This window comes from Lampetra fluviatilis, chromosome 23 (assembly GCF_964198595.1).
Source record: "Lampetra fluviatilis chromosome 23, kcLamFluv1.1, whole genome shotgun sequence".
In the NCBI taxonomy this organism is placed as follows: Eukaryota; Metazoa; Chordata; class Hyperoartia; order Petromyzontiformes; family Petromyzontidae; genus Lampetra; species Lampetra fluviatilis.
In genome coordinates, this window is record NC_136297.1 from 12,489,261 (window position 1) to 12,510,192 (window position 20,932).

Sequence of the window (20,932 nt, forward strand, 5' to 3'; positions counted from 1 at the left end):
CACACATGCAACCTACCGGTCAACTAACCGCGGTGGAACCCATTTAGATTGCGGGCAGACGGAGGCGGCGCCGTTTAAGAAATCGGCACCATGTCAACCGCCGTGCCAGAAACATCGAACCGGATTGGAAATCCAGTGGGTTGCAAACCATTACAGCGCACCAGCATTGATGTTGACCGAGCCTCAGGGGTGCTTTCCCATGTTGTTTTGGGCTGCCTCGACTGCCATGTTGGTGAGATGTCAACTACCTCGCCTGGTATACAAGACGTCGTGGATTCGATCCCGACCCTGACGCCTCCTGTATATTTCGAGTTTGGATGTTCTCCCCGTGGTCCTGTAGATATTTCTCCGGGCCTCTGTTTTTTCCCTCCACTTTTAGAATCAACGTGCGTTTAACAGTATTTGGCTGCTTTAAATTTCGACGCGATAAGCCACTTTGTTGAGCTGTCATTTGTGATGACCACATCACTTCTGAAAAAGAGCTGTGTACCTTACCCGGTCAAATAACAAAAAGTTTATAGTTAAACAGCTCTTACTTAGTAGATACTCTCCTTGGCCGTGCGCCCTCGTGTGTGTGACGTGAGTTTCCAGATTGGTTAGAGAGTTAATTAAGCTGATGGAGCTATGCTCAGGTGCGCCATAATGGCATCGTCGTGCGGCCACTGTCATGGGTTGCGTATTGATGCACGACGTCCTTAAAGCAATTCTATACCAAAGTGGTCAAAATTGCACCTTTAACCAAAAGTGGAGTGTTGAACTTTAAATGTACTGAATTTTGTCTTGAATTAGCAAACGCTGTCAGGGTAAGGTTAACGTAATACATCACAAACGTGACTCTCCCTTTGCGTATTCAGGAACACAATGAGTCACGTAAATATACAGCGCCGGGATGGCGCGCAGGCTGAACTTCCTGTTCTCTGTGCTGCGAGATCTGCACGTAATCTTGGGAACACCACGGATAGCGAATCGAGTTTAAATGACGCCAAAGGGAGGGAGGGAGAGAGAGTCCATGACCATTACCACTTCACATCGTCTCACCTGTAATACTTTGCATCATTCAGCTGCAAAATAAACAAAGGGACATCATTACCATACGTTTCATATTCCATCACACGTGCGATATCACATTAGCAAAGCGTGTAAATTATGTATTAGTATTCTTATCCTGCTTCAATTTAGCACGCTGGCTTTCACAAACCAATATTATGGTTCACGATTCGTTTCTACTTCAGATACATACAAATCATATTGTCATGCAGGCTTACCCAAAAAAGCCTCTCCGAGTCTCAAGACTCTTTTCAGGAGGGTCCTGCGCAAAGGCAGCCAACCAGTGAGCCGACGCCAACAACTGCCAAAGCTCTGCACTCCTCTGCACTCATCTCAGTTATTTGCACTGAAGGAGGAATCCGATGAGCTGTAAAGCTCTTTCCCCCCCCCCACAGATGTCCGGTAGAGGGGCAAGGGGTCACACGTCAGCATTAGCTGAACACTACCGACCTTCGCGTGGATGAGTTTGAGCCCGGTCACCATCTCGTCGCCGAGCAGCTCCTCCACACGCCTGTTCACACGAAACCAAACGGCGCAGGTTTTAGCAAAACGCGACCGCCCAATCAACGATGAGCACCACCGAGGCGGTGGTGCTCTCATCTCCCCGAGCCAGCGGTGCAAGTTCCACGTTCCAATGGCGAGGGCGAGTCGATCCGTAGGACATTAACTGTTTACTTTCCCACAAAGTGGTACCCATTTTAATGAGCCTCGACGTATGATGGGCAGAGTAAACCCCCCCGAAACCAGCATTTGATCTTGCAAACCTCCAACTCTGTTCCACCGCAAAGCCACAATCTTCAGCCCCACGAGATGACATCTCCCAAACTCAGAACAGCCTAACCACCCCCGAGGATTAAGGTAGTACAACAATTTTTGCTTCAATCCATCTGTGCGGAGCTACGAGTGTTTTTTCCTTGCGTTTGTGGGTTTTCTCCGGGGATTCTGGTTTCCTCCGACATGAAACACAACTATTTTAATGGATTGGCCAAACATGCCGATGTAGGATCCTTCTGAAACAAAACGTTTATTAACCCGTATTGGGAACCTCCCGAATGAAATGGCAGCTATTCATTATTACTTTAAAACGTTGACGTAAAGTTTTGCTTTAACGTGGGATGTACGGGTTGTATTTAATGATAAATTCATCCTCCAGATCGATATTTTCTAGGCAAGACAATTCAAGCCTCGTGCCTCCTTATGCCCTTTGCCTGCTGTGTAAGGATGGGATCCCTCCTTGCTCTGCCTTGGCCTCTCGCAGTCAGCCTCACCTGCACAGGCGTTCTGCAGCCTGCAGTCGGGAAATTCCACATTGCTATGGTTGGCATCATTCACTCTGCAGCTCGTTCACTTGATAGCTCCCCACTAAGTCGTGCAACCCAATAAGCCGATCTCACCGGCCCCACAGCGATGCATGAACACTCAAGCATTGTCTGAAAACATCTTAATGCACAGAGGACTGCAGAGCGTGGGCAAAATTGTTGGCGTCGGCTCACCGCGTGGCTACCTCCCTGCTTGTCTGCAGTTCCCCGTCGCACTCTCCTCCGAGAGTTGAGCGAACACTCTATGGTGCGTTACAAGTCTAATTATAATGGGGGTGAGTCGACCCTGCCTGAGAAGTGGGCAGCACCTGCTAAATAAGGCAAAACCTCTTCTTATTTTTTCAGAACTAAATACTCGTTCATGAAGTGAAGCGTCGCTCCCAAACAGCACACCTTCACGCTTGCCAAAAATCGCGCTCAGAGATACAACTTCTTCCTCCGCTGCCGTGAGATATATTTCGTGCCCCGAGGCGCCGTCGACTGAGCTACGGCGTAAACATGGCACCAAAAATAGTAGACGGACGCGGCCAGGCACTTTGTCTCGCGGAATGCGAACGTTCGCGGTCGATTTCATTCATTCGTTCGCACTTGAATTTCACGCACCGCCGCCCTGCCCGCACAACCCCTCCCACCACCTCCTAAAGAGCTTGTTGCACATCACTCACCAGCGGCAAACGCAAAGCCCGAAAGGTTAGAAATATCACCCCCGGGGAAACGGGTGACACGAACACACACCCAAATAAAATCCACACGGGAAGGGGGCTTGGTGGGGGGATGGGGCACGTCGTCCCGATCGACGATCCCCCCCAATTCCCCGCCGAGGCGCTGCTCACGCAGGCCTGCTCAGGCGCGCGTCTCGGTAAGCATTACGCAAAACCCGATACGGGTGGGATTAGCGGCCCAGACTCACCGCCCCGGGGCCCCGAGAACCACAGAGCCCGCCACACCTACCACACGTTGCCTCCGAACAGCACGAGAGGCGGGGGGCGGGGGGGGGCGGGGGGGGGGGGCAGCCCGCACGCACACGAGAGCGCGCGGTTTGAGTTTCGCAACGATATCTCGAGTTTGGATTTTTCACTTCTTCGCCCGCCCACGTGCCCTCCCTTCTCGTTTTTCTGGGCGATCCCGTGGAGTGGCTTGCAAGTGTGATTCATGTGTAGGTGGCCGATTAGCACTGGCAAGCGAGCAATTACTCCGGTCTGGAACAACAATAATAATAATGCCCTTCGAAGACTTGCAATGTTACGTCCAATTGTCTTCGGCAAGGGTTACTGTGTGCCCTGACACAAGATGGGATTGAACACTTGGAAGGGTTGCACAGCTGCATCTCGTCGTCTCTGCTTGTGCGTTGATTTTACTGCGACCTTTACCGCCGCTGCTGCCCCCCCCCCAAACCTCTCCCACCGCCATCGCAAACCGGTGAGCCGCAAGGTACAGCCCGCAAAGCGCCCGCGAGAATAGAAACGAGAAACCGCGCACGGGTCTCCGTAGAGGAGCACGTCCCCGCTGGCGGGGGGCCGGTGGCCTCACCTGCCGTCGCGGGCGGCCAGCTCCGACAGAGCGTGCGTGACCTCGGCACACGCCAGGATGCTTCCGTAGCGCGTGTTGAGGTCTCTTCCCGTGGCTAGAGGCAAGAGCTTGGGCAGCACTGGCGGGGCCCACGTAAGGAAAGAGATGAGAGTGGCAACGAAGACATCAGAAGCGCCTTTCAAGTTCACACAAAGTGCCGTGTTGGTGTACAGTGGACATACGTTCATGCCGGTAAATGGGGCCGACGGTAATGCCCGATCCACAAACACGAAAGAGACATCACAGCGATACGCTACTCCGCTGTTTCCTAAAACGTCCCAATGCTGCCGATTATTATTCAACTCGGATCACGCGCAGCAACACCGTCCCCACACGGCGAACACTCGGCAGGAAGAGCCTCCTGGAGAAATATTCTCGGGAAGCTTTCCTGGGTAAACATGCGCAATAACAATAATAATCAATTACAATTAAGTTAGAACGAGCGCAGTGTCCACCAACGGTTTAGGTGACCGATTGGCTGAGTGACTAATGAGTACGGCTTTACTTTTGAAGTTTAAAGCTTATTTAGTTTAAAAAGGTGAGAATTCAGGTGAGAATCAGGTGACCGGTTCAAGTCTGCAGCTCTTGTCAAGGAGTCCTGGCCGCGCCGCGGCCGTCGCGCTCACAGGCGAGCGGTCTCCCACTCTCCCACTCTCCCACTCTCCCGCTCTCCCACTCTCCCATCTCCCGCTCTCCCACTCTCCCACTCTCCCACTCTCCACTGCGGTTTATGTTCACAGCCGGCGCTGCCGTGATTTACGGCTTTCCTTTTCGGATGTGGCTCGAGAGTACGTGCCCTCGTGCCTGCGCGTCATTCTTTGTCCCATGCCACGGCTACATTGAGATAAATGCCCGCCGGTAGTTAATTATTCCGCGCATCTGCTGATGTAATGAAGAGTGCATTTGAAAAATTCCCATGCAGTGTTCTGAACACGTCGGTGCCGCCCTGTTGATTACAAAGGACAGGCTTGGCTCGGTGCTGTTCATTTGTTTGTAGTGAATCTCGTATGAATCTGCTCAGGCATTCTGCATGGCTTGACTCCCATTCGACTTGAGTTTAGATTTTATTTCGTGTAACCACAGTGAGTGATCTTGGCCACCAAAACGACAAAAGCCAAACCAATACAAATCGGGACAAAAAAACAACCATATTTTGAAATCAGGAAGGATGTAAACGACGTTGATGTAATCAGAATCTTAATTTAGACTGGAGGAGGAATCCAACGAGATATGGAGCATTTTTTCACAGGCGTCCAGTAGGGGGGCCTGGGGTGGTCAGTAAGTTACATCAACAAACAATGCAACAGCAAGGTAAAGCAAAGGTAAGAAAGTTTCTATAAATAAATATTTAAACAGTATAGAAGTACAAATTGCAAAGGCACATACATTTCTGCCCATCTCTTAACATCCAATGGAAGCTTGGGGCAAGGCAGCAAAACAACAACAACAATGGCCACAGACCACAGCAAGACAACAACAGTCCCAGACCACACCAAGACAACAACAACAGCAGCCCCAGACCACACCAAAACAACAACAGTCCCAGACCACACCAAGACAACAACAACAACAGTCCCAGACCACACCAAGACAACAACAACAGTCCCAGACCACACCAAGACAACAACAACAGCAGCCCCAGACCACACCAAAACAACAACAACAGTCCCAGACCACACCAAGACAACAACAGTCCCAGACCACACCAAGACAACAACAACAGCAGCCCTAGACCACACCAAAACAACAACAACAGTCCCAGACCACACCAAGACAACAACAACAACAACAGTCCCAGACCACACCAAGACAACAACAACAGTCCCAGACCACACCAAGACAACAACAACAACAACAGTCCCAGACCACACCAAGACGACAACAACAACAGTCTCAGACCACGCCCATGGACAGTAGAGTCCCTGGCGTGGCAAAGCAACGCTCACTCGGGACACATTCACCTCCGCTCTGACATCACAGTGAGCGCCGTCCATCTGCCCGTACAAAACGCCGCGACCAGGTGACCTAAGATTACAGAGCAGCTCTTCACAGAATGCTGCTATTAATATGGTGCTCTTTAACAAAGGCTCGGGCACGAAAAAAGTGACATTCCTTTTCTCATACGAGCGCGCACATTCCTGTAACCACCAAGTCTCGAACACAACGTTGCCCAAGTGTCTCCGCAAAGAGGATGGTGGTGGGGGGGGTCACTGCGATGAAGTATCCAATTTCTGCATGTTTTTAAATTATAAATAATTAAATAACTGCGCCAAACGCTAAACAAAATAGACTGTATGTGTAAAGTGGTGGATGGAGTAGAGGCAAAACCTGTAGTCAAATTTGAAAACGATAATTAAGATAAAAACAAACCTTAGCAACCCCTCCACCAATTGAAGCATTTTTAAATTGCGCCCCGAGGCAACAAAAAGGGTATTTTCTCAAAACGTTGACCACAACGAAGGTCACGGGGGAGATGTTTGACCTTTAAAGTGACAAGAGGAGACTTGACCGTCAAGGTGCGCTTAGAAATCTTACAAAAACAGACCATCGTAAATCACTTAAAAGCTCACAAACCCCCCCTCTCACCCACCCACCCACCATCGTCTGCTGGCTCAATTCCAAAGCAGTTTGACGGGTAATTTGAGTGCGCCACAATGAGTGAAGGGGCACTACCACACACTCATTTTCACAGGTCATCACCACCGCCGCCGACAAGTCAAAACAGACCACCGCCAAACTGCGACGCCGTGACCTCTCAACGAAGCCGGATTGTCGGTGCGGTCACTCCCGTATCGCTCGTAGTTTGGCGGTGATCTTTCGGTGATATTGCACTGCAACGCGTCGCGGCCACTGCGGCCCCGTGTCCCAGTTAAACACTCTGCTACTTATCGGAGGGCGGAGATAGAAATGTGACCAGATCAGTGGATGTATTTGGAATGTGTTGCCAAATTAGGGCCTCGTCACGACACTACTATATCTGCGATCCAAAAATTTATTTTGTTTCAGGTTGATCAGAAAACCGGAAATTACATCAACTAACATTGACATCACTTTATTTTTTCCCCGAAAGCCATGTCACATGGCATCGGGTGACGTCACCGTCGTAAGAAAAAAATAATTTCAAGTCGTAACGCTCAGAGTAATCGCTCACTCTTAAAGAGAGACGCCAAGAACTGGACAGGTGAAAAGGCAGTTATCGGGTGATCCAGCACCACCAACTGCCAAAGCTCTGCAGTCCTCGACATATTATGGTGTTATTAGCAAATTAATAAGTGTTTTATACGTGGGAGGAAACCGGAGCACCGAGAAAAAACCCACGCTTGCAAAGTTCCACATTTTCTGTCTGTATCGCTGTGTGGTTCAGCGAGCTAGACCCTAACTAAGCAGCCCGGAAATAAGCTGTTCGCATTTGAGCTGCTCAGGTGTCTGAGATTGGACGCTGGGAATTTCATGGCCAGACAGGATAAACATTGGACAAGTCGGGAAGAGATCGTGGCATGACTGTAAAAATAAGTTGCGCTGGGTGGGATGTGTGCAGGGTGGGGGAGGGCCAACAGGCATTGGTTTGGTCTCCACAAATCTGGCAACCAAGGCCAAGTCCTGTGGCCACATAATGTAAGGGCAGATCTATGGGTCTCTGCGTGAGTCTGTGGGTCTCTGCGTGAGTCTGTGGGTCTCTGTGTGAGTCTATGGGTCTCTGCGTGAGTCTGTGGGTCTCTGCGTGAGTCTGTGGGTCTCTGTGTGAGTCTGTGGGTCTCTGCGTGAGTCTGTGGGTCTCTGTGTGAGTCTAAGGGTTCCTATACGTTGCTGCACATCTCTATGTGAGTGTATCTTATGCTAGATGCTGGGAGACTGTCGGGGCAGATCTTGGAGGTCGCTCTGTGTCTCCTGTGCAGCAGCTGTGGGATCTGGCGGAGGGTAAAACACATTGACAAGGTGTGGTGGTGGCACAAACGGCTTTAATCTTTGATCTTGATGTGCAAATTAAACTGTGATCGAACAGATGGGATTGTACCTGCCTGGGAACGCGCGCACGGGCGTGAGCTCACTCATTCACTCGCTCGTTCTCTGGCCCTCTCTCACAAAGGCACTCACCGGTGTTGGCCATGTACTCGGGGGCCTTGGCGGTGAGGTTGTGCAGGGTCCTCGCCGCCAGCTCGCACACCGCGCTGCGAAGCGCACACAAGGGGCACGGCACGGCATCATCCACGCGCGACAGGAGCGCCCGCTAGCACGCAGCAGCGCCGACACGCCAGCAAGACGTTACACGCAAGGGGCACGGCATGCATCGTTCCAAGACATGTTGTCGCTTCTGCGGCCGTCTGGAATGCTCTTCCTTCTGATATTAGGGAGCCACTGCAGCTGTGCACTTTTAAATCTTTTAGATTGACAAACTCATTTCTGTACAACGACTTTTTTGTTTTAATTTGTTGTCCTTCCCAGCTCCTCCGATTAGCACGGTTACCTACGTACGGTACGAAAGAAGTTCAACATACAGTACATATATACGTCCATACATGACAAAAGTACCAGGTAAAGTGCAGCGCCGACACGCCACCAGTGTGTTTGCTGTTAGTGTGGAGATCACGAGAGATGGCAACGAAATGCACAGGCCTTCACCCAGCAGTGGTCTGACCACAGCGGCTGATGATGAGTATGCATCTATTTTGAACTTCTTTCGCACCGTAGGTAGCCAACTGTGCTAATCGCAGTGTGGGGGGGTGGGTGGAGCGGTGGTTAGCGCACTCTGCTGGGTTTAATTCTCGGCCCTGGCTAACACCCTTGGCAAGCGATGTCTGAACCGGTCGGTCCAGACCCCCCCCCCCCCCTATAGCCTGAACAGACTGTTGTGGAAAGTGCTGTTAGCGAGCACCTATCAAGGCCGGCACAGCACACAATGAGGTGGGGGGGACAGTACCACGCCCGACCGCCTTTGTCTCCCTAGTGGCGATGTCTACATATCACACCAGGTACTTATTTTAGGCTGAGTCGACCTAGGGGAGCCCAGGACCAGCTCAGATAATCGTCACTGGCGTTGGCCATGTGCGGGAATCGAACTCGGGTGGCTAGGTTCGTAGCGCAGCGCGCTAACCGCTGCACCACCACTCCCCACCAGTCCCGCCACCACTTTCACCAACCCGCACGGACCAGCGCGGTGAAGTACGGTCAAACCAAGTCCCCATGACCGATACGGCATAGGGAGGTCTTCATCCAGCAGCGGATTGACAAAGGCCACAAATGATCTTTGTTTACTTAATCCAGTCCAGACGAGCGTTTGTCAGACGGAAGACCTGTTAATAATGTAATGTGATCTCCACATTAATACAATGGAATGAGCTCACGGCCCTTATAGAGTGGTATGCCAGTGATCTGTGATTCATACCTTCCAGCCAGAGCTGTAAACTACACCTACAACAAATTGATTAATTTTCTTTCCAATGTTAAGCAGACTCACGACGCCCTCGTAATACGATGTGCGGGGAATGCAGCTGCTGCGTTGGCTTCACTCCAACGAGTCGCACAAATGTGACAAGCTCCAGTGCCCCAACGTGGTAACGAGATTGTTGGGGCCGTCGTCCTCAAGGGATGCGCTGCTAATGAGCGACGCCACCACGCGATCACACGCGGCAATCAAGGGACTATGCACGGCAGTGACAATCAGCGTGAAAAAAGGAAACAATTAATTGATGGTAATAAAAATAATGCGTTTGTTTCTCGTGCAAAACAACGGGGTGCAATTATTAAAATGTAATTATCGCTTGTCATTTTTAAACAGTTTCTGGGCACGGGACCAAAAAGACGAGCGGTCGGCAACAAACGGCACGACTAGAGTTGCAATCGGGGAGAGGCCGGGGGCGTCTGGAACGGCGTGCGACTGCACGACGGCTGCGCGTGGAGGCTCCGACGCCGTCGCTCACGCACGGGGCGCTCTACCTGTCCCAGTGGTTGATCTTGAGCTCTACCAGGTGGTCGATGAGCGGACAGGTGTATTCTGGGAAGCCGGCGATGTACTCGCTGTGGGGGCGACAGGCGGACATAGAGGGGAACGTGGAGAGGAACGTGGAGAGGAACAAAGAGGGGAACGTGGAGGGGAACAAGGAGAGGAACGTGAAGGGGAACGTGGAGGGGAACGTGGAGGGGAACAAGGAGGGGAACGTGGAGAGGAACATGCGTCAATCGTTGCCAACGGCGCAATGCGGCAGGGCCCGGTGCCCCAATGCAACGCGCGGCAAAATACCGATAACTGCAATGATTTGTTCGTGACGCAACGGCCAATATGCCACGGCGTCTCACACCGCATTTTGAGAGGGCACCCCCAGTGGCAGCTGTCCCTGTGGATATCAGTCTGCCAGTGGGGGGCAATGATTGTTGTGCATAATCCCAGTCGAGTAATTTTGCGGATAATTTTCGAATTCGGCAAATTTAGACCCTAACGCGGGGGCGCAATGGGGGGGGGGGGGGGGATTCACCCCCTGTTGCAGAGGTTCACGGTTCGACTCCAGCAGCCGCCCCTGATTATTTTTATTACCGCGGGTGTGGCAACCACCGGTGTGGTAACCGTGGTAATACTGCAGTGCGCGCTGCACAGTGGACGTTAAAGATCCCGTGACGTCGCCACGGTGCAAATTTACTCCGTTTGGATTCTATACATTAATCATGGCCCCCCCCCCCCACCGCTGGCAGACTGATGCCCCAGGTCGCTCTGGGAAATGAGACGGATCCTAGTCCCTTGTGCTCTCACTCATCGTTACACGAAATAAAAACTCAAGCCATGCAGAATGCCTGGGGAGATTCATACGAGATTCAATGTAAACATATTAATAGCACTAGGCCAAGCCTTTCCTTTGTCATCAAGAGGGCGGTACCTGTGCATTCAGAACACTGGCCACTGCATGGGAAATTTTTTAAATACATTGTTCATTGCGTCAGCAAACGCACGGAACAATTAACTACCGGCGGGCATTTATGTCAATTTATCTGTGCCACGAGACAAAAAAAGACTGACGCGTAGGCGCGAGGGTACGTACTCAAACCACATCCGAACATGCAAAGCGTAAATCACGGCGGCGCCGGCTGTGGACATAAACCGCAGAAGCGAGCGAGTGAGCGGGAGAGAGCGGGAGAGCGCTCGCCTGTGAGCGTGGCAGCCAGGACTGCGTGTCAAGAGCTGCACACTCAAACTGTCACCTGATTTTCAGGAAGCTGTTGCTCCGATTCCCGAGGGTAAAGTAGTCGGCTGCCGTGACAATGTCAATTCCGTGCGGGAAGGTGCCCTGAGTGACATGCGGAGGCACATGGTTTGATTCGCCGTCAAATCATTCCTTAAAATGCATTCATTCATTCAACTCGTATCATAACCGCGCGCGCTCGGCGCACCAACGACGTCACCGCACTGACGCAGTCTCCCCGACGGGAGTGCCGTCACGCCACGTCCAACGCCGACCCTCTACTCCGCCGGTGACGTCGCCGCAGCGCCTTCACTAAAAAAAACCCTCTGAATGCCAGTGGAAGAGTTATTTTTCTCTCGAGCGAGACCTTCACGCTCACGCGGGCTAGCAGCCCGGGTCGAGAGACAATGGACGCGTAGAGAAACAATGCACGTGGTGTTTTGTATATTTTCATTTTTTTCGGTCGGCCGCATTTCCCTTTAATCGCCGCTGCAGACTCCGCGGGCCAAACACCGCGCCGCGCGCCAAATCCCTCCCCGGCAAAAACGGAGAGAGCGCTCGAGCGGAGCCCTTACCTGTCGCCCCACATTCTCCTGGAAGGCGGCCTGAAAACGACAATCACCACAAAGGCATTACTCCCGCGGGACAATGGTGGGAACTCTGCGCCGCCGTGAACCGGCAACGAGAGCCCCCCCCTCCACCCCCCGCCTCCAGCGACGCGTTCCCCAGAATCAGTGCGCATTCCACCAAACGACGGTGTGCAGATTCGCCGGCTTGGGCTGTAAGTTGGGAAAAAAACACGGACAGATGCACGGCAGGAAAACTGCGCGTCCGCGCGTTGAAAGACGCGATCCAAAGCGTCAGTGAGCGAGCCCGGCTTAGGCCGGGCCACGTGACGGCGAGGAGGGACGATGGCCGACGGTCCAAGAACGACGACGGAGCGGCGGCCGAGGAACGGGCCGCATCCGACGGGACATCAACCGAAGAGACTGAGCGATGAAATCGACACGTATGAGCGTGCTGGTTGGACCGTGGCATGGGGGGAGGCCTTCATTAAACAGTGGATTGACCAAGGCCGATGACGATCGCCTTTGTAATTGTATTTTCATTTATTTAATTGGATATTTGTTGTGCTTTGCTGCACTCGCAGTACAAATAGAGTTGCGTTTGGTGCGTGTGTCCGGCGCCGCCGCCAGCACCACCACGGCCGCCGAAAAGGGCGGGAAACACTCACGGAGGCAGCGCGCCTGCAGTTCACCTCGCGGTCGTAGACGGCGGTGATCACGAGCGCGCTGGAGGGAACGCAGGGGGTAGTGGGGGGGTAGGGGGTAGTGGGGGGGGGGGGCGTTAGTGCTGGACGAGACTGGAAATTCACATGAACCGCGCACAACGGAGCTGTCGCAAAGTAACGACGGCCGTAATTAATTATAACAATCTCAACTTGTAACGCACCGCGGCCGCCGCTACGTGGTGTTGGCCCCTCGCTCTGAAAGGGCGAGAGGACGACTCAGAGGTGCGAGGAGGAGGAACCACAGACACGAGCAGGAAGGCAGCAGCAGTCAGGCGGTGAACTGCCACCCAAATTCCCACCCTTAGCTCTGCGGTCCTCTACATATGAAGGTGTTATCGACCGGAGAAAAACCCACACGTGCGAAAGCGCAACACACTATCCCACACAGAGGGAAGAGATGGACAAACAACATGAAACGCAATAGGAACCTCCGCGCTTCTTCAGGCACTACGCGTCGGAGAGCGCCACGTCGTCCGAACGGAGAGAGATAGAGAGAGGAGAGAGCGTGGGAGTGCGGTGGGGGAGGAGATGATGGACAGGGCAAATCTCCGCGATTTTATATTTTTTTCTGGAACCTGTGACAACATTATATATGGACACCTACGATAATACATAGACACACTCACTCGTGCTGCTTGTCCCCAGGCTATCCATACTTACGAGGATTTTGCGAGCCGAAATGCCAGGGTATTTTGATTGGTTCGCAGCGTGTGGGAAAAAGTTATTTCACACACTTCAAATGCACGTAAAAAAAAAAGTGGTTGCCGCGATAGTAAGTGTTTTGCTCTTTGGTTTTCATGGAGAGGCTCCTGTGAATTGAACCCCAAAGAGACGGATGGGAGAGTTTAATCTGGTGCACGTGTTTAAGTTAATCGTTTGATATTGTAATTCCATAGGCCAGTGATTGCATTAATAAAGGCCTTTTCATCGGCAGATCTGGAACACAGACTCAAAAGTACCGTGCGTGATTTTTGTCCAAAGTTCCGGGTGCCTCTGAGTCATATCGAAACATTTTAAGAGATATATAATGTGCGACGATATTTCACAAAAATAGATTAAACAATTCACAATGGCCTTAAATCATTTCACACATCGGGAAGTTTCGGCACAACGCTAACATGTATCTAACTTCTCCTTTAGTCATGTTCACTGCATCCTAAATGCATTAATTCAACAAAATATATATTACGTGTACAAGTTCCTCCCACAGACAAACACATATTGATGCATCCTATCGATTTCCCAAATAACTTAAATTCAAGGCAATGCCTCGTTATTCTCTCCGACGCGCTTGCGGCTCGCACCGCGTGTCGTGCGGCACGATGCGCGACCCTCCGCTCCACCTGAAAAAGAGCTTCACAGCTCTTCGGATTCCTCAAGTGTCAATAAATATTCTGATTCCGCTCGGTTCCGAGCCCGACCGCAAGAGCCGACGCAGCGGTGGCGGCAGTACCGCCTACGAATTAAAAACCAAACTGCGGACCCCGCCCGGGAACTTGCGATCTCGTTCGCCCGGCGGCAAGGGAGATCGGGGGTCGGCGATCCTCGGGCAGAGAAAACCGATGCCAATGCGACGACGCCGGGGGGGAGGGGGGGGGGGCCCACCTGGCGATGCGTTCGACGAACGGCGCCAACTCGCCGGGGTCGTAGGCCCGGGCGAAGGCCCAGCACACGTAGCAGGCCGAATCGCGCACGTGCGAGCCCTTGCTGCAGGCGCCGCGCAGCTCGTCGAACGTGAGCGCGCGCACGATCGCCGGCACCACTGCGGGAAAAAAAGCGGCGCCGCGCGGGGTGAGAGGTGCGCGGAGGCCCACGGGAACCTGGCGGCGAGGCCAGGGGAACTCGCTCATCACAAGGTCAGGGTCAAGATGTCACCACCGCCATTGACGTTGATGCTCAACCCCCCACCCCCCTGCGTAGTTTCGGTGAAGTCGACACCCGAGCTGTAAGTACGTACGTTGAACTTCATTCCCGCCGTGCTGAGTCCAATCTTACAGCCTTACCACCACCACCACCACCCCGTTTAAGGTCTTCTCTTCCACTTGGTCGTTGACCTCTGGGTGCCACTCCAATGTCTCTGTGACCTGCCCTCCTCTGTCCTGCACACGTAGTCCACCCATTGTCCCACAGCTGGGACCCGAGCTAGGTGGCCTAGGGCGGCTCTTGAAACTTCACAATGCAATGTTACATTCCTTAACAAAATGTGGGGATTAATGAGGCACCTGAACAAGACCGTGTCTCAAGGCTCCGTAAAAGGTGGGGGGGAGGGGCAGTGATGCTCGGGTGAGAGGCGGGCAGGGATGGTCAGGGATTAGGGGAGGGAGTTTAAGTTTAGGAATTGGGGCAGTGAAAGAGGCACATTGCCCTTTTGTGTTAGACTCTGCGTGCACGAGTTTAAATTCTCTGGTAATTGCAAACAACAATCCACCCCCTAACCCCAACTGCACTGACATCATCGAGCAAGTATTATACACACATTGGTCGACATGGTCCAATTTTAGACAAACGAACCTTGTAACAGGGAACACAAATCATGCATACGCGTGGGTCTTGTAGCGCTTTCCAACACGCGTTCGTCTGCCGAAGTGTTCCACCCCTTTTTAAATTAACGCGCACTTCCTGCTACGCCATGTGGCTCAAACGTGGACATCGACCAAGAGCACGTAATGCCGAATAAACGGAGCCCGAGGGAGCACGGAGCGATGCACGCAAGGAATTACACCCGGAGACGAAAGCACCAGGCTCTAATTAATTTGAATCAGCACGCCCTATGTCGATCCCCCATACAGCCTACGAAGGGGGTGGGTGGATAACACCACGCCCGGCCGTCTTTGTCTCCCCAGTGCTGATGTGTACACACCGCACCGGGCACACTAATTTTTAAGGCCGAGTTAACCTAGGGGAGGGCCCAGGACTGGTTCAGATATTTGTCGGCAAACCAGGCTAGCAGGAATCAAATTCCGGTCGCGGGAATAAAAATCCGTAGTGCGGTGTGCCAACTGCTATGCCGCTGCTCCCCACCGACGCAAGCACACACACGCACACACACGCACACACACAGGGACACACACGGACACACACACGGACACACACACGGACACACACACGCACACGGACACACACACACGGACACACACGGACACACACATGCCCGCGAGCCGAGGCGTCGCGGACGAGGGAACCTCCCGGCAACCTTTGGGCATCGCTGCGCTCGGCAGGAGAGGCTCGGGTCATGGCCAACAGCCGACGGGCGAGCCGCAGCCGTCAATCAGGGATGACGCAGCTGCAAAGTGACGCCCGCTCGCTGGACGGACACTTGACAGTTCTGCCAACGTCTCCAAATTTTTTAAATGAGTTCCAGCGCCTGGCCCAAAATCATCTCAATAGCTTACAGTATGGAAAGGTTAAACTGTTATGATACACAGCACTATGTGCGTGTGCTGCCAGTCAAATATATATTAGAGCTGATTAACCAAAGGTTAGACCACAGTAATCATTGCAGAGTAAAATATACAGAAGCCTGCGATGTTCTTTTGCGGATTAAAATAATAATAAAAAGTTGCGGGCATTATGTTTAGTTTAAGATTCTGTGTACTATGAATAAACTGTCCTCTGTCATAGGAATGTGGAATACCCACCACAAGAGATGAGCACTGTCTCAATGCTAATTTGAGCAAAAAAAAATCACTTATTGGCTGTTATGCAGAGCATCTGACCATCACTGACAATTCGCAACAACAGTTACGATTTGCCACTGTGGGAGTGATATTACCTTGGTATTTGTGACAGGCTATGTGCCCTTGCGCCAAGCTAGGTATCCTTTCATACCACATCGTATAGCTCCATATAGTCTTTGACAAGCGATGTTAGAGGGCTGAGTCAACCTAGGAGATGCCCAGGACAGATTCAGGTACCACTTGCCCCTGGTGTTGCTCGCAGCCAGGAGTTGAACTCAGATCGCCGGGATGAAGGAGCAGTGCCTGAACCACTGCACCGCCGCTCAACACCCACAGGGAAACACTAAAAAGCGAAAATATTCGCCGTATAGCCGACACAGACTGTTGGGGCAAGTGCCAATAGTGGGCACCTGCAAATGGCAGAACAGCATACGAGGTGTGGGTGTGGCTAGCACCACGCCCGGCTGGCGTTCACACAGTGCACCAGGAACTCATTAACGGCTGAGTCGATCTAGGCGAAGACCAGGACCAGTTCAGAAAAATGTCTATAATGTTGGCCGTGAGCAGGAATCGAACTCGGGCCGCCAGATTTGTGGCACAGCACGCTAACTGTTACGCTAATGCTCCCCTACGTACAACAACAACAACCACCACCATTCGCAAATAACACGTAAAAACACACACGTGTGCCGAAAATACAGGCTGCTTCAAAAAAATGTTAACACCTCCGAGAATTTGCAACAAGACCACAAGAAATGTGCCTCCGGGCTCTGGAGACCACCTGGAGAAGATTCCAGGCGGCGTTGACAATGACGGCGAACGAGTGGAGACTCTTTGATGCCTTTTTGAAGATATTAACATACATTTGTTATCATCTTATGGTGTATTCTCCGTTCTTTTAATATTTTTTTGAAGCACCCTAGATATACGAAGGCGGCCGAGTTTGATTCCCTCCCGTCACGGAGTGGGGGGGGGGCACTGTGAGCCCCGAGTGACTCGGTGGCTGAGAGCTGCCAGCCGAGCTCCAACCACCAACGGACCGAGACTCGGATATAGAAACACGTCAACCTGGGGCGCTGCACCGTCTCCACCACGCAGTCGCCTCTCGCTCTCGAGCAGAGGAGGAGGAACCACAGACACAAGCGGGAAGGTGGTGGCAGCAGCAGCCAGGCAGTGAGCCGACAGCAAATTCTCGCCACCCCCAAGCTCTGCGGTCCTCTACAGATGAAGGTGGCATCGGCCAATTAATGAGCGTTCACATTTGGGAGGAAAATCGGAGCAGCTGAAGAAAACCCACGGACGCGAGGGGGCAACACTCTATCCCGTACATACAGATAGATGCAATTTGCCGTAGCGCCTTCTCGACGCCCGCGGGAAAGGAGTTTCACAAGATTTGTGCGGCGATCCCCTAACCCCTCACAGGCTCCGCAGTGCTGATTTATAGGCGTGTTCCACCACCGCCGGATAATTGGGGGTGGAGGGGAAGTAAAGTACTCGTGGTGAACCAGCCTGTGGCACCAATGGGAGGGGGCAACCAGTGCCACGTGTTGTGGCACGGTGCCAGTGACAGGGCTGCTGAGAGGCGCCACCTCTTGATGATGAGCGACGGGCTAATAGCCGGTCCCCTGCAGCACGACGCTTCAGTTGGCACGGAATGTCGCCCCTCTGTCATTTACGTTTTCCTAAAGGCTTTACGTGGGCGTGCGTGCGTCCGTGCAAGCAACAGAGTTGTAGAATGTGAATGCAACTCCTGCGAATCCGAATTCACTGGGATTGGGCCCAGCGTGGATCAGCGAGCACGGGAGGATGAGACGCCGCTCCCTAGAATAGGACCTTCGTCTGCAATTAGAGCTCAATCTCGCACGCTCCTAATTGCCTCTGTTAAAAAAAACAAATGAGGTCGTCACATGAAGCACTTTCACAACAATTGCCAGAAAACACGGATTCAAATAATCAACGCCCTGCACGTCACGAGAGACATCAACTGCCGCCATTCGTTATAGAGTGACGTGATGACACCGCAGACCTTGTGCCAGGCTCGGCGCACGTTGAGGCCACGTGAAGAGCCATAGGCTAACTCTTTGGTTCTTTCGGTAAAATCACGTAGAAAGAGAAAATAAGAAATTAAATAATAGCATACGACGTTTCGATTGCAACACAAGCAATCATCATCAGGTACAAATGAAAAAGAAAACAAACCTAGTAAACTGAGAAATATAATGCAATACAACACAGATAGTCGGCTAACATAACAGTCAACACCCTACCTGGTTGATTACGTTCTTCCAAATATTGCTAAATTTAAGAGAGATGAAACACAGAACAGGAGACACATAGACAGACACGTAAGCAGAGAGAGATAACACAGAGACACACCGAGAAAGACACACACATAGGCACACAGAGAAACAAAGCCATAAGCCTGCTGGCCAGAGGTCATGGGACAGACCCAGGTGCTATTGGTTGACGGACTGAGATGACCGGCAGATGCACTGCCTGTGCTCCTCACTGTGCCAACTCGCTGCGTTTTAGTTTCCCGACACTCTACTCGCTGTTGTGAGCATCGCTCCTCTGCCCTTCATTGTAGTTGGTGGGCGATTTCCTCCAACTACCTAGTCGCCAATATTGACACAGCTGGTACCGGTCATCGGAAAGTCCACTCAGCACCACATCCTCTTGTACGACATCGTTCCATCTCTTCTCTAGCCCGTGCCGTGCCCATTTAGCTGCCTCTGTCCGGCCAAACAGAAGCTGCTTGGACATGCAGTAGCTGGGCATGCGGGTTATATGAACCAGCCAACGCAGCCTCGACTGCCAGAGGAGTTCATTGATGGGACTGTGTCACGAGAGCTATACACGTACACACACAGACAAGCTTCATTCATTTGATTCAGCACGCCCCATGTCGATCCCAAGCCCGGCCACCTTTGTCTCCCCAGTGCTGATGTGTACACACACCGCACCAGGCACACTCATCTTTAACGTGGAGTCGACTTCGGGAAGGCCCAGAAACGCTTCAAATATTCCCCACCATTATTGGAATGGCACGCGTGTCGCTGGGTTCGGAGCGCCGTGCACTAATCACGACACTAACCGCCACATGTTGCAAAGACAAAGATCTCCCATATAGCCTTCACAGACTGTTGGGGCAAAGTGCTGTTAGCACCTGTGAAGGTTGGCACAACGCACTAGGTGGGCAGCCAGTCTCCCCAGTGGCGATATTTACTGCACCAGGTACTCATTTGAGACCGAGTTGACCTAGGGGAGGCCCAGGACTGGTTCAAATAATCGTCACTGAGTGGGAATCGAACTCGGGTTCCCGGCTTCGCAGAGCTGTGCACGAACCATTACACTACGGCCACGTGTTGCACACGCGTACACGCATTATGCGCGCGCACACACACACTCGTATTTGTGTCGTACTCCGAATCGGCGTGCTCTACGTCGTGTGTGGGACGTGTTTAGCAGGCGGGGCGCGTGCAGGGCGTTAATCACTCCCCATCTGCGCTCGTTTTTTTCCAAACTGGCCGGGTGGCGCAGCGGTAGGGCCGACAGTTCGCTATCGGAAGTTGGCGAGTTCAAATCCTGGGAGGATGTCGACTCGGCCAATCATTCCCCCGCGGTCGATAAAATAAGCAGCACTTTATGGAGAAACCAACAGTGGCTGTCCAATTGATAGACTCACCCGTGCCATAGGAATGCGTAATGCCCACCACTGGCATATGGCTGTTAATAGGAGGTGCCCATTTGAGCATGACATCTCTTGACGGTTTGTCGACCTCCTTCGCAGAGAGCGACTGGGCGGCTATCGGGCCGTCCCATCTCCGGGTCTGTTTTGTAAACCCGGATAAAACAAATAAAGGCGGCGTAAACCCGCCGCTCGCGAGCGCTCGCCTCTGAGCGGGACCCGTGTTATTGTGGGCGGCAATAAAAACAAGCAGGCCCGTTTGCTGCCACGAGACGTGCCGCGTTTAGTGCCCCCAGGCGAAGGTAAAGTGCGGTTGCGTTAATTACCGAGTGGAGGACTCTTTTTGAAAAACCCGACAAGAGGACATGAAATACAGGGACCCGGAACGATCTGCGTGGACAACGAAGATCGCCCTTCCCAGGCGTACGTCGGCTCCTGTATAAATCTTATCGTTTTGAAACGACGGAATAACCAGTGGACGGCTCTTTGTAGGTTAGGCTGGTTTTTTGGTTTTCCCCCACCATGAAGCCTCGCGCCCTGAGGCACAAGTGGGAACACAGGTGATGTTTGTTTCCACAAACAATTTTCGTGTAATCCGATTGGCCGAGTAAACAGAATGTCGGTAGAATATTCAAAGCCTAAGACAATTGGAGAGCCCGTTGATTACTGCCGTGTGCTTGAGCAATGTTTTGCCGATTTTTCCCATTAGACACGGTTGTGTTTGTTCTCGATTTCTCGTCGCTTCACTGCTGTACTTTTTTTTCGTGCTCCTTTTGAAATGTATTGGCGACCCAGGTCACCCTTGCGAATCACACTCCGATCGTCGTCTCTCGGGTTCTCGCCTGGGTCACACAAAATCAACGCGCACGTTTAAAAAACTAATCGATTCTTGAATTGTTTGTTGTCCTTCCCCCGCACCCCCGATCAGCACGGTTGGCTACGTGCGGTGAGAAGCAAGATAAACATACACGCATACGTAAGAGGCTTTTTTTTTAGTTCGATCACGTAAATATAAATGTGTCGGTCAACCCACATACATACAACTGAATTGCGACCCGCAAATTGTGACGGTGCAAATCAACGCGCGCACTCGCAGCTTCCAGACGACCTACTTTGAAACCAGCGCCCCATCAAGCCGCCGCAACCGCCACTGCCGGCCTCACACCCTTTCA

General features: G+C 52.2%; 1 protein-coding gene across 2 annotated transcripts in view; it reads right to left on the reverse strand.

The window, feature by feature from the left end:
* The window catches only part of TBCD (tubulin folding cofactor D), a 112,601-nt gene that overhangs the window by 42,540 nt on the left and 49,129 nt on the right, over nucleotides 1-20,932 (reverse strand). For both annotated transcript variants that reach the window (XM_078867249.1, XM_078867248.1), the window contains exons 14-22: nucleotides 14,001-14,157; nucleotides 12,339-12,396; nucleotides 11,680-11,709; nucleotides 11,124-11,209; nucleotides 9,870-9,950; nucleotides 8,031-8,104; nucleotides 3,897-4,014; nucleotides 1,498-1,558; nucleotides 1,039-1,061 (exon numbers count right to left, since the gene is read on the reverse strand). In XM_078867249.1, coding sequence (XP_078723375.1) covers nucleotides 1,039-1,061; nucleotides 1,498-1,558; nucleotides 3,897-4,014; nucleotides 8,031-8,104; nucleotides 9,870-9,950; nucleotides 11,124-11,209; nucleotides 11,680-11,709; nucleotides 12,339-12,396; nucleotides 14,001-14,157 — 688 coding nt within the window. The remainder of the gene's footprint in view (nucleotides 1-1,038; nucleotides 1,062-1,497; nucleotides 1,559-3,896; nucleotides 4,015-8,030; nucleotides 8,105-9,869; nucleotides 9,951-11,123; nucleotides 11,210-11,679; nucleotides 11,710-12,338; nucleotides 12,397-14,000; nucleotides 14,158-20,932) is intronic.